The following is a 17,426-nucleotide window of genomic DNA, read 5'->3' as shown; positions in this document are numbered from 1 at the left end:
TGTTTGTTACTGAACTAATGAAAGAACTCACCCTAAATTGAGTGAGTCAAATTGAATTAGTGAATGAACTCAGAAGAGCAAATGCAAGAATGCACCCTTGAATGGCAACAAATTCTCTGCTGTAACCAGCTCTCTGCACCGTTTAGAGGAAATGAAACTGCGGCTAATAATTATTGACCATAGTTGGTATTTGATCTGAGGGAGTATTTACAATATAATTTTCATTTATACAGCATCTTTGAGATGGGAGGATGTCTCAAAATGCTTATAGATTAAAGATTAATCAGTTGAGCCAATAAATTGTCAATTTGGAGACATTTCTATATTTTTTGTGGTGGGGGAGGGGGAAATGGGCTGCTTTTTTTAAAAAAGTATTTGTTTCCTTTTATGGAAATCATATCTGAAAGCACATAGCTTCAAATGACCTTTATAATTCTTTTGTTCAATCTGTTTTCATAATTGAGTGATGGATGCCTGGAGACTGAGTGATTAATGCTGAATCAACACTATTCAGTTAATTTCTAAAGTTCAAAGTTAGTCTGGCATTTGGGTTAGGCTGATTCAGATTACACTTTATGTGAGGTAAGTGGTTCAATCATTCAGGCTTGTGCTTTCAAGTATCTCTCATTAGAGGCCTTCACTGCGTATAAATGAACCCTCACACGTGTACCCAGGCAATGTTACTTTAATGGTTTGGAATGATGTGTTACATTTGAGTACCCCAGGTCCAAAAAGGATATTAAAATAAAATAGTAAATAAACCTTACATTTAGTACAGCACCTTTCACATCAGGAGGATGTCCCAAAGTCCTTTTTTTTAGTGTCAGCCAGGTGTCTGGCACATACGGAAAGCCATCACCATCCTCAAGAGTATCCAAACCAAACATAATTCCATGCATCCCACCTATACATGGAAATTCCAGAGATAAATTGATGGAATGGAATGCGCTCTCTTCCTGGAAGGACACTTTCTGCTTTACCTAATTCCGGAAAGTAATAGGCGCAGGTTGGCAAGAGCCAAGGCTTGGGGACCCAAGAGCGTTCACTGGGGTACTGCTGGAGTCTAACCTGCTAAAACCTCATAGCTTGCCATTGAGAATGCTGCCTGGCAAGTTTTCCTGCTGCTTGTCTAGCTTGGACCATCCTTCGCTAGGGCTTTGTCTTACAGGGTTAATGGGAGCTGAGTGGGAAGAGTCCCAGCCACCAGTGACTGGTCTGCCCTTCCAAGACCTGTGGATGAGTCAAGCTGGCTGTCATCAGCAATGCCCTGGAGTACTACAGATCTGCCTGGCTCAGAAACAGGACTACTGTGACCGCCACAGAGGGCTGGTTCGATCCTCAAAGGATTTTCTGACAGGATTTGCTGTGAAGTGCACTGTCTGTGTTTTACACATGAATGGGCACTTTAGAGGTGAAAGTTATGAGGAAGAGGTTCAGAGAGAGGAATAAGTTCTAATTAGAAAATAGCAAATCGATTCAGGACATGATACAAGTCCACAGAGTTTGTGCAGATCTATAATAATATATAACCTTTGCTTTTGGTACAGCGCCTTATCATGTCATCTAGACATCTCAAAGTGCTTCACAGAATATACTGTAAAGTGAACTGACTGTATATTTGTGGGCGAAGTCTAACTAATAGTGATACAAGGTACCTCCAATTGTGGAGTTCTATAGCTCAGTGGTTAGAGCAAGTGAGAGAACTGGGTTTGATTCCCGGCAGAGTGAAACTTTGGGCAAGTTTCCTTACTCCACACGTCTGATAATAATCCCTCAAGAAAATAAAACAATAATAAATTGGTCACTTCAAACCACAACTGTTTGTGGGCTACTGCTGTGCGCAATTGGCTGCCGTGTTTCGCCCTCAAATATACAGTCAATTCACTTTACAGTCTATTCTGTGAAGCGCTTTGAGACGTCTAGAAGATGTGAAAAGCACTATATCAAATGCAAGGATTACTATATTATTATTATTATGTATGGCAGTTTGGTATTCATGCAATTAAATTCCCCCAAAAACATATTTCAGCTTTAGCCATAGTGACTTCAGTCTACTCTCACATATTAATACCTTCACTTTACGGTATATTCTATGAAGCCCTTTGAGACGTCTCAACAATGTGATAAGGCACTATATCAAATCCAAGGATTATTATTACCTTGTCAGACTCTGATGTTGCTTCAGCAAAGCATGCAATGTATCAACTGGAAATCTTCAGCATAACTTGGGTTAATAAGATGCAGACCCTTCAACAATTGGTTTATTTGGTATTTTTGTCTGCAGGCTCAAAAACCGTACCACCATGTTCTGTTGGAATTTGCAAACCAAAGTAGCCTCAGGGCATATAAAATGGTTGGAATATCGCTGTGTTTCTAAATGTAAAGGCCATACACGTGTATTAATAATGACATTTACTCTAAATCACAATGTGCCTAAAAAACATCAAAGTAGGCCTAGTTTTTCAATCCGTTGTTCTTTTAGAAGGTTAAAAGTATCGTTGGAAAGTCAGAACCCTTCATAATTAATTTGTCTTTTTTTAGCGCAGAAAGGGTAGTTTCTTCCACAGGAATCTTATGAGGCTTTATCTTTACATCCCTGATTTTATATCTAAGTAAACGTTTGAACAACGAGTCATGTATTATAAAGCAGGCTGTTTAAAGTGGTGTTTCAGCAGCATTATATATTTAACATCAGTAAAGCTATAGCCAAAGTTGCATTTAAATGCATTCAGACACCTATAATTGTGGTTTAACCCTTTGGCTACTTGTCTTCTCTGACCCCCTCAGAAGCTATGATGTGGCAGCACATTACGGTATAAAGCAAAACTCGGTGTGCAACTGCGTAGAATGGATACAATGTGATTAGAAATTGATAGAGCAGAGCCAGAATGCAAATCAGCATGTTAACCTGATGTAGTCCTAATGAAGAAACAAATGTTGCATTGAGTTCAGAGAATGCAAAATGTTCTCTTTGTCTTTTGGTAGTGTGACCACAAGTCCAATTTTAATTCATAGTGAAGGGAGCAAACGTGGATCAAACGATTGAACAATAGGTGCTTAAAAAAACATTTTTTACCTAACTGTGGTCAAATAATTTTGACAGGAGATAAAGTGGAAGTATGTCGACTGCATTGAAGGACATTGCTTTTGTGTATTCCTTTCTAGGTCTGTGCAACTACAATATTTGACAAATCTTTATACCAAAGGCAGGTAACCAGACACAGGTTATTGTGGCTGGGCTAAGAAATGGGCTTATTTGTCCAGGTCCACTGCTAGTATAAATCTTTTGCATACAACAGCACGTGTTTGGGAATACATAGCTACAGAGTATAAGGTCTCAGCATTCAATCTCCGGTTTGATCTCTCCAGAAACAGATTTTATTTTTAAGTTCCGCATCTACATCTACAATATTATGTATTTTGTAACACATGATAATTTCGATATCTGATATATATGCACGGCTGAATTTAATTCTTATGAAAATGAATACTTGTGCCAACTCTTAATTCTAATGCCTTATGCAGAGTTTGGGGGTCATTTTCCATCAATAATTCCAGTTTTTCTTAATTGGTATTTGCTGTTATCTTACAGAAATCCTGAACGGGGGCATCTATATTGACCAGAACAAGTTCCTGTGTTATGCAAATACTGTTCACTGGCAGGATATTGTTCGTAGCACTGCAAATGCAGACACCATAATCGTTCCAACCAACACCACCGTGGCATGTGAGTATCATATGTTACAGTTTCCTGGGACAATGAAAAGAAAAACAAGTAACAAAATAGTAGTACAGTACAAAATACAATACAGAATACAATACAATACACAATACAGAATTACATTTGTCAGGAGTTCGTCCCAAGATGCTGGACAGTCAGGAATTTTGATCCGAACAGGCGGAGGGGGGTTGGGGTAAGATAGGGTGGAGGGCTGGGAGGGTAGAAGAGTAGATGAAGGCACAAAGAGGAGGATCTTGAAACATGCCTTCCAAGAGGTAATGGAGGGAGCGAGCTGAAGGGAACGTGGGATGGAGTTCCAAAGGGTGGGGGCTCCCAAAAAAAGTCTTGCATTTGATATAGCATCTTTCACATCAGCAGGATGTCTCAACGTGCTTCACAGACTTTACCATAAAACTGTAGAAATTTACAGCACAGAAGGCGTCTTTTAAAGAACAATCCTCCATTCCCATTTGCCTGCCTTTTCCCCATGTCCCTGTGGTTTGCCCCTTTTTAGATAGTTGTCTAATTCCCTTTCGAAAGCTAATGTGGATTCTGCCTCAACTGTTGCTCTCATCAGGGCATTCTATATCCTAACAACCTTGTATGTGAAAAAGAATTCTCCTAATCTCCCCATTTGCACATTTGCTAATTGTGTGCTGCCACACAAACTGCACAGAAAGGGAGCTTGCTATAATGGAAGCAATTAATGTGCATTTTGCATGTCCTTTTTTACCCTTACACTTAATGCTGAACAGATGTTATATAAGTGCTGCACTGTAAATGATTAATCAACTGGAGTGCCTGTCCAGGTCTGCTCTGTCTAGTTAACCAAGATAACTAGTTTATTTGTGAGTTTACAATGTAGTTTAAATCCAACATATCGCACCTCCAGTGATTATTGGGTATGTTTAAAGCCTCACATCTTGGAGTTGCTATCTTCTTTTAATCAATGGAACAACCATTGCAGCCAGTTGGGTAGAACACCTCACAACAATCGCTAAAGTATCTTTAATGGCTAACCAGAATCTTTTCACATGTTAAATATTCACAAAGTAAAAAGATTATGTTGCTGATCAATGCAAATTCCTCACAGGACTTTGTCAATGGTTCAGTCACACCTGTACCCTTTGCAACAAAAAGCCCCTTTCCACAAACCCCGTGCCAATAGAGTGTGGTAGCTGGCAGCTCAGAGAACATTTGGGTTGACTTCTGTCTGCCAAGAACTATGCTGGGAATGCCCACTAAGAGGGGTGAAGTGAACCTGATTGGTTAACCCACTAAATTCAGCAACTTTGCTTAATTCCCTCCTTAATTGATATAGACTTGCAATTCAAGGACACGCAGAAACAAGCTCGCAATTTTGTCAGTGAAAATCTGCATGACCAACAACAAAATTACATTTGTATGGCCCCCTTCACGTCAGGAGGATGTCCCAAGACAGTCAGTGTTTTGTCCATTTTAGTGGACATTTTATTAGAGAGGGAAACCAACCTGTATCAGTGTGATTTTTTTATTCGGATTCAGTAAAATCAATTCGGACATTGGAGCAGGTGGTGGGGTGAGGGTCAGGCAAATCCCTTATTTTTCTTCTCTTGGAGTGAATGGGATCACTCATAAAATCTGCCCAGCAAAAATAATTGGCTGCTGGGTTTGCCTGCAAAACACAGTAACTGCAATTTACAGTGTATCCTGTGAAGCGTTTTGGAATGTTCTCCCAACCTGAAAGATGCTAGCACAAATGTAAGTATTACTATTATTATGATTGCCAAATAACAAGTCACATAGTATTCATTTGCCCACTGCCAGCGGCCATGCACACAGGACCAAAAGAGCCTCCGCTCAAATAAACAGACAGATCAGTGAGAGAAATCTGTGCTCGATTAGTTTGGCTAACACAGTGTTAGTGCCTGAAATCAAGGAAATGCCTCCAATTAGTGCAGAGATAACCAGAATAATAAGCAGTGGTGCAGTGGTGTACACTGAGAGTGTATAATGTATGAAGTGATAAAAATATTTCTGATTGATCTTGAGGCTACGAAGCACATTGGTAAATATTCCAACAGAAGTGCGTGGGGAAAATGTGGTCAATTTAAGTTTTATATAAGCCAAGCTATTTCTTGTTACTGCAATCAGGAATAGTCTCTGGGAACCTACTGAGCTGAGCTCGCCGAGCATCAACAAGCAATGCAATAGCAATAACAGTTTGGGGTAATTTCTCAGTGGGGAAGTCCATTAAAATAAGAAGTGAAAGTAAGCCAATTTGGACAGCAGTCGTTTAATTGCCAACACGCAAGAACATTGTGTCCGTGGTGGTCCCTTTGAGATGGTTCATGAATACACAAAATGAGACTGCAAGCAAATCACTTCTTTGAACAACAATCGAACAATCGAATGGCGGGATTAATTCTACATTTGCTGGGTGATAAAAGCTTGCTGTTATGAAGGAAGCGTCTAGCTTTTTATGTCAACTGTGCAAGTCCAGGGTCATGAATAGAAATCTGTTGCTCTGACTCTGATAAGTAATTAGAGATCATTAATTAACACTCCATGATCTACAGTTACAGCTGTTATTGCTGAATACGACTTGCGAATTCCCTGCTGGGGAGAAATCATCTCACCAGCTCTGACATATTAGTGGAACACAAGAGGCATATTTTATATTCAAGCCTGCCATAGGAAGGTCAAAGCCACTAGCTGCCTCTGTTTTCTCTATGACTATTGCTGAAGTGTGCTGTCATAATGAACAGCAGATCCCTGCGAGAGCCATGCCAGTTATTATTAAAATTGGGAACGGTGTTTACTAACCTTAGCTGACATTTAGGAACAGTACATAGGAAAAATAAATTCTAATTTCTCATGTTCGTACTGTACTTTTTAAAAATCACAGATGATTTAGATCTGAACAACTACTGAACCATCCATCCATCCATTAGTCCACTTTGTTCCAATTTCTTTCAGTTTTTTTTGTTTTCACCCAAATTGTTCAAAGCTATTGAAGTGCAACATATAAAACACAGTCTGCGGATTTTGCCTAGATTGATAGACTCTTGTCGTGAAGCGAATGTCAGAGTCATTAGTCTGAACCTAATGAAATGGTCATCGCAAATGCTCACCATCAAATGATGACTCATGAGAAACTCAAATAATTTATAGCTTGAGCAAATATTCTACACATCACATATTTTAATTGCCGTTTCTGGGCCAAATGCTGCTCCGGTATTTCAAATGGTCCAAAATACCTTCATCTGTTGGATAAGTTGATATATAAAATATCTTTTCTATTATTAATAATTCTTACGTGTCTTTCATGTCAGGAGGACATTCCAAAATGTAATGACTGTGTGTTTTGTGGTTGAACGATTTTTACAATACAAATTACAAATACAAATTCACAATTATGTATTGTCGGGAGGCACTAAAGATTAATAAAGGCTTTTAGACTAATGTGTTCTTTTAGTTCAAGCCCTTTCACAATCCCATAGTTATTTGTGTTTTTCTCAAAAGAACCCCAACACTTTTTTAAAGAATAAAAATTTCCAATTTTGTTTAATTTAATTGATCATACCCCTTTAATGTAAACAGCAATCACTCGGGAGAGGGGGGAGATTGTATGGTAATAGATTTGTGTTTTATTTCTGTACGTCATAAGAGAGATGCAGCTAAAGACTGCCTTTCGCCTCACTTGATCTACTCCTACCAGAATAACACTAATACTTATATTTGATAAAGCACCTTTCATCATAATAATAATAATCCTTGCATTTGATATAGAGCTTTTCACGTCTTTTAGATGTCTCAGCGCTTCACAGAATATGCTGTAAAGTGAATTGGCTGTATATTTGTGGGTGAAATGCAGCAGCCAATTGCGCACAGCAGTGTCCCACAAACAGTCGTGAATTGAAAATGACCAATTTTTTTTTTTTTTGGAGGGATTATTATTAGGTATGTGGAGTAAGGAAACTTGCCCAAGGTTTCGCCCTACCTTTCATGTCAGGGATGGCAACTATTTTCCTACCAGCAACAATTGAGCCATTTCTTAAATGAGTCCAGTGCCCTGGCCTCTTCCACTCTCCTAACCTTGTCCGGCAATTAATTATCCTCTATATGAAGAAATAAATATAATTGTACAATAATGCCAATAATCACATCAAACAGAGAAAAAAGCTACATTGTTCACTGTAGAAGATTACAGTTAATCCTGAACTCTTACCCAAAAATGTCTCATTTAATTCATTGTCAAGCTGTGTGATATAATGGGGAGTTGTATTACATCTGGTGAGATAAGCACATTGTACTTTCAATAAAACTGGAGTGTAATTATTGGCCTAGCCATTGAAATGGAGCAAAACCGCTCCTAAACCTTAATGTCTGCCATTGGCTGCAACAGCTGCTGCAGAGAAACTGTTCATATGTACGTTAAACCCTTGTTAGTGTATTTTATGACCACTTATATTGATACTCAAGTACATGTCAACTTCACTTCTGCATTGAGTTACTTTCCACAAGTTAGTCATTTTATATGTTGACCAAAACAAATTAGAATTCTTAAGTACTGTGTGGAATACACAATGCACAGGCATTGACGTACGTACCACAATGGAGAGCACAGTAAATAAATAGCACAGTATTATCTTTTTTGCTATATAAATCAGCTGTTTCAGGTTGCCTGAGAATAGGAAGACTTGTGTTTGGATCTCCAATTCCCCTCGGGTCTACAACTGCCATTCCCTACAAGGTGGTCCCAGCCTTTCTGTTGTCAGCAAGTACCAACCACAAGACTGGTGCGTTTTCCACAGGGAGAAAAAAATTGTCTGGCATCCTTGCACATGCTTCATATCAGCCAGTTCTTGTGGTGCATAGGCAGACCTGCCAGCAACTCTCCTGGCTAATCTCTCTGACATTAGTGATGTATTGGGAGACAGTGAGTAATTATAATCCTTGCATTTGATTTAGGATGTCGGCAGGACATCGCAAAGTGCTTTATATGATTTGTTGCGTATTTTATAGAAGAATGTGGAAAGCAATTTGTGAACAACAATGTCCTAAAAAGCACCCCAGCAGTGCACTGGAGTGTCACCTTAGATTATGTGAATTCGAAGCTCCAAAGTGTGTCTTGAACCCACAACCTTTTGACTCCGAGGCAAAACCGCTATCAACTGAGCCAGGCTGACACACGTGGTTTCCATTGACTGACACAATGGTTGACTACTGCAATTACTTGCTGTGATGTAGCAAGTGAAACAAGTGAGGTTTAGTTATTAAATTGTAGACGGGCAGCAAAGATTTAAATGAAAAGCAACTGGTTAATAAGAAGGAGGATTTTTGAGTCCCTTTACGCATTTTCTTTTGGAAAAGCATCTCTTTTTGGAGATATTGCATGGGGCTGTAGGCAGCATTCTGACCTTTGTCAGAGCTTGTGAGTTCAAGTTCAGCTTGAGTGACACTCCAGGGCACAAATTGGAGGTGTGGGAGTGCTGAACCGTCTGAGGTGCCGTGTTTCAAATGTGATACTGAGCCGAGATCTGATCTGATCATCGAGATAGACATTGATGACCCCACAGCACTATTCATAACGAGAAGATCATTTCTCCTCGTGAATTTGTTGGGCCTCGCTAGCATAAATGTCTGCGTTGTTTGCCCACAAGTACAGTCAGTGCACTTAACTGAAATCACTTTGAGACCTTTTTGAGGTAAAAGGCATTATAAAAATGCAAGTTCGTTATTGGAAACCCAATTTGCAACATATAGTAATCTAAATTAAAAAGCTTGATAATTAAGGTCACAATTGTTTGCAATGCAGTTGCTTCTATTCAGCCAGGGAAGACATTTTTATTTACATCTTCTCTTCTTCTCCTTGTGAAATACTTTAACATTAAAACTCATTTTAAATGAGCAATATGTATGCACAGTACAAATAAGCAGATGGTGTGAAATGACAGAAAATTATACACGTGTGATGCCAGCCGGCAGCATTTTGCAGAGATAATTACCTTAAATGAACTCTAATGCAGTAAAATCTTGACACTCGAACAAGGCTAGTGACAAGATGTGTAATTACAGTAATAACCTTTTGAACCCTTTGAAGGAACAACTGTGATGTTATTTTGCAGAAATTAAGGAAGTAACATAGAAATTTTTTAAATATTTGCAATGACCAAAATGTGGATGAATTGATAAGACTTTATTGATAGTCCGTGACCTTAACATAGTTGAGCCACTCTTCATTTGATGTAACTCGATGTTTGGTGTTGAATTTTGCTGAACAAACTGTAGTCTTGTTGCCTCTGAAACATACTGACGATATGTTTTACATGGAAGAATTGCCTTGCATGAACTCATTGTTAATGGGCACTAATTTACTCGTGCTCAGAAAAACAAGAAACCATGGTTTTAAAAAAGAAAGGTCATTGGCTCTATCACAACTCACTCCTTCCTTTTATAGTCACACAAGACCTATCCTTTAATGGATCTCACCCCTTACTACTCCCAATTCCAAGGGGAATATTCAGAACAGAATCTCAAATACAGTCAAACTAAAGGTGCAAAATATTTAGTGGTAGTCGTATCTGTTTTGAGATTTTCAAAGCTAAATTATGTGCCCCTTAGTTCTCCTCTTGCATCGGCTGTATAGAGTGGGATTGGTAATTGAGTGTTCTTGGCCTGTGTGTGTTTGTGGGGGAGAAGAAGGGGTGAAAGAAATGGCAATAAGCTTTGCAATACAGCGTTGTATAAGGGCACATTGCTGTGTATGAATTAGTTGCCAAGTTTGCCCTCAAATACAGTCGCTGTCCTTTCACAGTATATTCCATGAAGTGCTCTGAGACATCTCCTGACGTGAAAGGCGCTGTATCAAATACAAGGATTATTTATTATTAATTAGCTGGCATCACTTTTTGAAATAGCATCGTTGAAGCCAGGCCTACCTAATCCACTGAGCGAATAGTTTTATTGAATTTACGAATTTATAAGTGTGTCGAATGATATTAATGTACATCTCAATATTGGGTTGATTGTTCCAAAAATGAAAATGCAGACATCAGGCACCATCTCCTTCAGTGCTGAGTGAAAACATTTGATGTCTTTTTTTTATTGCTATGAAGAATCTATTATCTTCGTAGATTTTTAATGTTTAGAAGTAAAATTGATTTTAATTTTTCAAACTGAGCAGCTTGAATCATCATTCTGACTCCACTGCTTCATTTACTCAATGAGCACCAGCCTATTTCACTTCCCCCATCCCAACACTGGCAGTCGGGCTTTCAGCCTATCTGCCCGCACTCTGTGGAACTTCATCTCAGAGTCCCTCCGACTCGCTTTCTCCCACTCCTTGTTCAAAGTCCGTCTCAAGACCTACCTCTTTGACCGTTCTTTCGGTCATCAGTCCCCTCCCCAACTCTCTTCCTACCTACGTCCCAACCAGTGCCAACAGCCACTACTGTTACTAGCTCCTTGCAACATCTTCCCGACTTGAAAGATGCTATATAAATGTAGATTTGTATTGACGCCACCCTGCGTGAGGGGCGCTATATAAATGCAAATACAAGTAGCAAATGCTAGTATTGCATCCTGTGCAATCTGTAATATGATGTCAACCATATGAATGTGCAGTTTAATCCTGGTTTGTCTTTTTAGGTGGTAGATGCCACAAGTCTTGCAAAGGTCGATGTTGGGGTCCATCAGTGAACCAGTGTCAAAGCCGTGAGTAACTTTACTATTGAGAAAAATTAACAAACAGGTTCTTTTACCAGAGCTGATGCGCACATCCGCACTCCACGAGTGTTTTACTCCTTGCCGACTATCTAATGTGAATGATGATCCTGTGTGAAAGATTGAGATCACACCAACAAATTGCAATGGGGTAAATAAACAAATGTAAATGAAAAGCAGCATCTTATTTCATTTTACTCTGTCATAATTATTTGAAGGAAATATAATCTGGGGATTTATTTGCTAAATTACATCCCTTTGCAGTGTCATTGATTTAAATATTGTGCACCAGATAAACAGCAGGGAAATATTCATATGTTTATAGTGAGTATTAACAGGTGGATTTATTTGATGACCTACCTAGATTATGTACAAAATGAAGCAAATTGACATATTTAATTAAAATGTAACGATAAATTTAATGCAATTTCTGAGCTACAGAGTCTTGCTTGTTTCACAAGATCAGTTTAGATGAAGAAGACCCTTCAGCCCATCTGATCTCATCCTTCCAGAACACCCACCTTACTTTCCTCTCATCACAGTTCAAATTTCCGCAGGTTAAAAAGATGATTGTAAAGTACTTGTCTCCTTGTACTGCATAGGCACTTTTTAAAATTTAATTTCCACCTTTGCTGAAGAATCAGAGGCAGAACTTTGTGTTCACGAAAACAGTGCATTAAAACCATCTTTCCTCGGTCAGGATCAGGCTCAAGGGTCTGGTTCCCAGAACTCTGCTCCTAAGTTAGCTGCTGAGATGTAAATGAAAGTGTTCTTGGGTGATTTGCCTCCTAAATCTGCTGCTCCTGACGTCATTGCTAAAATTAGTAAATTCTATTGTGACTGGATGACAACCTAACATTGCACCAGACTAGCAACCTGCTTTGCTGTCATGTCGACAATGTCTGTATTGGATTAAATAATTTGGGAATAATTTGATATCTAAATCAAAGTGTTGCTGTTAACCACCTCTCCGTTAAGCAAAGACTGTGATTGAAAACTGCTCTTATGTCACTGGTCGGGAGAATGCACATCCTGGATGAATGGGATCTGGAATTCTCTGTCTATGTTCATGTTCCAGCAGAGTAGAAAGTGGATAAGGAAACTGATTTAAGTTGATTTTTTGATGATCTGCATTAAAATACATCGTTAAAGTTTGATTTTTTTTCGGTTTGATTCGTAAATGACAAATTCTCTCCCCTCCACCTCTCCTGAAGCAGCTTGACTCTTTTCTCCTTTAAAGCCTTTAATTCTAACTCTTCAAAACAAATTGTCATTGCAATTGTCATTTTTAAGTTGATAATGAACCCTAATTTTAATTGCCAATATTAAAGTTTACCAAATAACTTTGTCTTGAAAAAATACTCTGCCTGCAACAAGTAAAACTATATATTGTTTGCAGAAGGTGCAATTATTACATGCTTGTGCTAGGAATCAGCCTTCAGATATAGTTATTGAATATTTTTCTGAAAAAGCCAGAAAAATACGAGAAGAAATACTGATAGATTTCCTTTTTTATTTCCAGTAAAACTCTTTCACATCTTGATTGAAAAGACTAGTTGTAGCCTAAGGATATACTTTAAACAAAACAGGTTGACCAAAAAGTCATGATATCTACCCTATTATCTAAAAACAAACAAAAATGTCATAATTTCTCTAAGACTTATTAGACATTGTTATGGTATCACAATTTTTTGGTCATCCGATATATCCTGTGAAGCATTTTGGGACATCTTCCTAATATAAAAGGCACTGTACCAAATGTAAGGATAGTTATTATTTACCGACTTTATGCAATGAATATTGTTTGACTCATCGGTCAATGCAGTTGATTAGCTGGGGAATAAGCACAGCAAATCCTCTGGAACTGCAAAACAGATCAGTTGTAAATGCACTTTCTCTGTGGGCCAAAGATTTGATTAAAATCCTTGTTTAAGAAATGTGCATGTTTAGCTTTATTGATTTTGATCGTTTTCAAACGTTTTCTCCTTGGCTTATGGGCATTTGGAAGTAGGGGAGTATTGACATGTGCAACTTGGTGTGCTTTCTCTATATATTTCCTACACTTTTAATATAAATTCTGGCTTTCATCAGTTCTTCAGTAATAACAATAATGAAATCATGGTTAAAAGTTCAAGCATCCAGATTTTAAAATGTCACAAACTGATGTTTTTAGGGAGAAATTGTAAAGTTACAGCCAAGGTAGAGGCTAGAAAGTTTCTGACATTAAGATAAATGAGTGGCATTTCAGTCGCAGGTTGATTTGTTGACAAGGTTTTTAACTCCCCAAAAAAGGAAGCATGTTCCATAGAAAGTGGATAAACCTGTTATTGCTATCAAAGGTGCTCCATGAAACTACTGGGGTATGGGGAAAGAGCAGGGAAAGGGGACTGAAAGGATTGTTCTTGAAGTGCCATCACAGACACGATGGGTCAAATGACCTCCTTCTTGGTTTCGTATTTCTAATATTTTAACCACAACATAGACAATTTTACATTTACGTAATAAGTTTCACATCGGAAGGGCGCCTCCGAGCACGTCACAGAATCTTAATGAATTGGATTCAGAATGTTAATTACAGCTGGTAAAAGCAGAATGTGACCTTATTTCTCATTGTCTGTTCTATTTTGCCACAAATGCTCGAGGACCAAGCCATCTGCTTGTTCCTCTCTTTGAGGAACACTCCAGCAAATGGATTACACCTGCAACATGCACACAACAAACCATTGTAAAGTAGTAACTGAGCCAATTAAGATCCATGTTTTTTTCTTATTAACAAATTAAACCCTGAAGTTGCAAGCAACATTTGGAATGTTACCTTTGCATCCTTGTCCTTTATTCAATATGCCCTGTCATCGGGTATCTAATACTAATGAACACTACAGCTCAAAAACTTCTGCTGTTGTTTCAGTCTAAAAGCACTTACAGCGCAATTCAGTGTCAAACTCAACAACACAGTTTTTCTCCATGGGACCAACTTAGACAAAGAAACTATTTGCTTCATCAACACAAAGTAGGTAACGGACACTGAATTGGGATAGAGTAAAACTAAATTTATAATGTAAAAATGCCAATATCGCAGTTCATTTACTACACAGCTGAATGGAATGACACTCGTGTTAAAGTGAAATTAGTCTTCACTTGTAATGAAAATTGAGATATTAATCTTCCATTATTCATTGCAAAAGGAAAAGTGGAATGAGCCTCAGAGATCAATGGAAATTGAAAGCTCTAGGCATAAAGTGCGTAATCTCTGCCTGCTTGTTCACCGAGACTCTTGATTACACTTTTAGAAGCATCATTTCTGTTTCAGCTACCTGGAAACAGTCAATCATGGGATGACAATCCTTCTTGCAAAGTGTAAAGAGTCAGTTTCAGGTCAAGCTCATAATGTGAAGGAGCTAAGAATGCAACACCTCCTTCGGATTGGAGAGTCTTCAAATCAATATTGAATGCAGCAATTTTGAGTTGACCAATTACTGAAACTGAATTTGAACTTGATGCTTTCTCTGCTGCATCAAATGGTCAGGAATGTGCAGGCAGCCAGTCCTTCCATAGGGACATTTTGTAATGGAAAAACAAGACTGCACTACATCAGGGTTCCATTGTGTTATACAGTAATATATATATTCACATCGATTGATCTCTACGTCAATAAATATTCCATTTTAAACTTTAACAATCTAGTTCTATGCTAGTTTAGAGCAGCATTTCAGTTGGAATAGATAATGTGCGCATACTGTATATGCATAAAACATTTTGAAGTTCATATTGCAACTTTCTAATAACCTCCAAAGTCTTGCTATTGGTATCACATTAAGTTATGTGCGAGGAGGGAGGGTGGGGCGTGGAATGGAAGAGATTGGGAGAGTTGAGAAATTCAGCACTTTGCGGCTTTGTTATTTCACATCTACAAATATGATGATTGCTCAGCTTTTCCAGTTATGATGTTTCAATTGCCAACAGTTTCCAAGGTAACGCCTTACTTGGAGATAAATGCATTCTATGTACCCGCGTTCCGAATATCTTACAAAAGAAAATACTTATTTTAAAGCAGTTAAGGAGCTGCTGGTGAATACGTTCGAACAGAACGTATCACAAGGATATAATTCCTTGAATCCCAGTCATCCCCCATTTAAGTGAATGAGTTTTAATCTTAAAATCTATTGTATTCAAATGCAATGGGAGGCTGGAGTAGTGTGCGTGTCTGCGTGTGTGTGTAATTTAGCCATAGTGTTTGTGAAAGGGCTCAAGAAACTTAGCAGAGAGATTTTGTTTTCCTCTTGTAAGGCTGTCAGTTGCAAGATGGCACAAACATCAATTAGGGTAAAACAGGTTAGGATCAAATTGAAGAAAAATATGAAAGAGGCCAGGATACTGGATTTGTTTGGGGAAAAAATGGCTTAATGCTGTGATGGGAAGACAGAAGGTGGGTATTCTGGAAGGGTGAAATCAAATGGGCTGAACAAGCTTCTTCATCCAAACCAACCTTGTGAAATTAATTGAAAGGATTTAAGAGATTGTTAGATGCATGGAACCTTGGAGTAAAACTACTGAAATATATATGGCAGAAGATGGAGAGGAACTGGGATAGGTTATCACATTTGGGCTATAGATTGGTCTATGGTGGGTTCGAAGAGCTGAATGGTTTTCTCCTGCTCCTAATTTGCTATTTTCTGAGAGTTAGCACAGAAACTATTATTGCCAAAGTGTGATTTCTGCAAAAACTAGGGAGGAAATGATGATGAGAATATTTTAGATTCACTTAATTGTCAGTGAGGTGATAGCCGCTTAGAATCTCTTACTCTTTATGCTCGCAATCATTTTCGTGTTAAGTCCAATCATTTTCACTGTTGCTTACTCGTGTGAAATCTGATTTGAAAGCACAAACGGCTGGATAGTTTGTTTGTTGAAACAGTAAGCTTATGTATTGATAGGTCCTGCGTTGATGTTACATGAGCTGTTTTCTCCACAGTAACGAAGACCGTGTGTGCAGAGCAGTGTGATGGACGGTGCTTTGGCCCATACGTCAGTGACTGCTGCCACAGGGAATGTGCAGGTGGCTGCTCTGGACCAAAGGACACTGACTGCTTTGTACGTGATCACAATTTTTTTTAACACACGCACTCTCACTAACTGACTCATTTCCCAGCAGGCCTGTCTGGCTAACGATGACTAATGAAATCCAAGTCCTCTTGCAAGAATAAAATATTTGCTGATCTAAATACATGTATTAGAAATAAATCTTAATCTTTAGCTTCACTACAAATATTTTAACCCCGCCCCCAGCATCTGTTAAAAGGAAATGCACCTTGATGGGTCAATGGGCCAGAAATCTTACGGTAAAATGCCTTGCCACACGTTATTGGGTTTATAAATAAACAGGGGCTTGATTTTGCAGTTAGCAATTTGATGGCTTCATTGTGCTGTCAGTATTTCTGCCAATACTGTACATTTTTTCTCTTTTCTTTTATTAAAAATATCATGACACTAAAGCTGCACTGAAAAGGTTTGTACGAGGCCAGGTATGCAAGCTGCAGGAACACAAATGTTCCCCGATGGCCGATATAAACTGCAGCAGTGAAATCATCAGAGCAGACTGAATCTACACATTCAGAGAGCTGAAAACGCCAAACACATAAAAATGGAACATCAACAGTGCATCTTTCTAGCCAACTTTTGATTGATTAAAAACCAGGATAGCGAGCAGGCAGATTGACCTTTTAGCAGTCCATGTTTGAGTGGACAAGAAAAACTTCAATATCCAGAGAACTATGGGAGAATTTCTCATTTGCTGAGCTGTCTGGCACCAGGCCACTATGCCACCAATACAAGTCTGAGGGTTAATAATAACTAATACGGGGTGACCAAAAAGTTGTGATACCATTACAATGTCTAATAAGTCTTAAAGGAATGATGATATTTTTGTGTTTTTTTAGATAATAGGGTAGATATCTCGACTTTTTGGTCACCCTGTAAAAGGAAATGATTGTCGCTGAGT

General features: G+C 38.5%; 1 protein-coding gene across 1 annotated transcript in view; it reads left to right on the top strand.

Annotated features, from left to right (window-relative positions):
- LOC103182941 (receptor tyrosine-protein kinase erbB-4) overlaps positions 1-17,426 on the top strand; it is a 374,750-nt gene that overhangs the window by 237,187 nt on the left and 120,137 nt on the right. Inside the window, exons 4-6 of the mRNA XM_007900138.2 lie at positions 3,593-3,727; positions 11,354-11,419; positions 16,401-16,519. Of these exons, the coding sequence (XP_007898329.1) occupies positions 3,593-3,727; positions 11,354-11,419; positions 16,401-16,519 (320 nt within the window). The remainder of the gene's footprint in view (positions 1-3,592; positions 3,728-11,353; positions 11,420-16,400; positions 16,520-17,426) is intronic.

Source organism: Callorhinchus milii, unplaced genomic scaffold, assembly GCF_018977255.1.
Source record: "Callorhinchus milii isolate IMCB2004 unplaced genomic scaffold, IMCB_Cmil_1.0 Scaffold6, whole genome shotgun sequence".
NCBI classification, from domain to species: domain Eukaryota; kingdom Metazoa; phylum Chordata; class Chondrichthyes; order Chimaeriformes; family Callorhinchidae; genus Callorhinchus; species Callorhinchus milii.
This window is presented reverse-complemented; position numbering and strand designations above follow the sequence as displayed.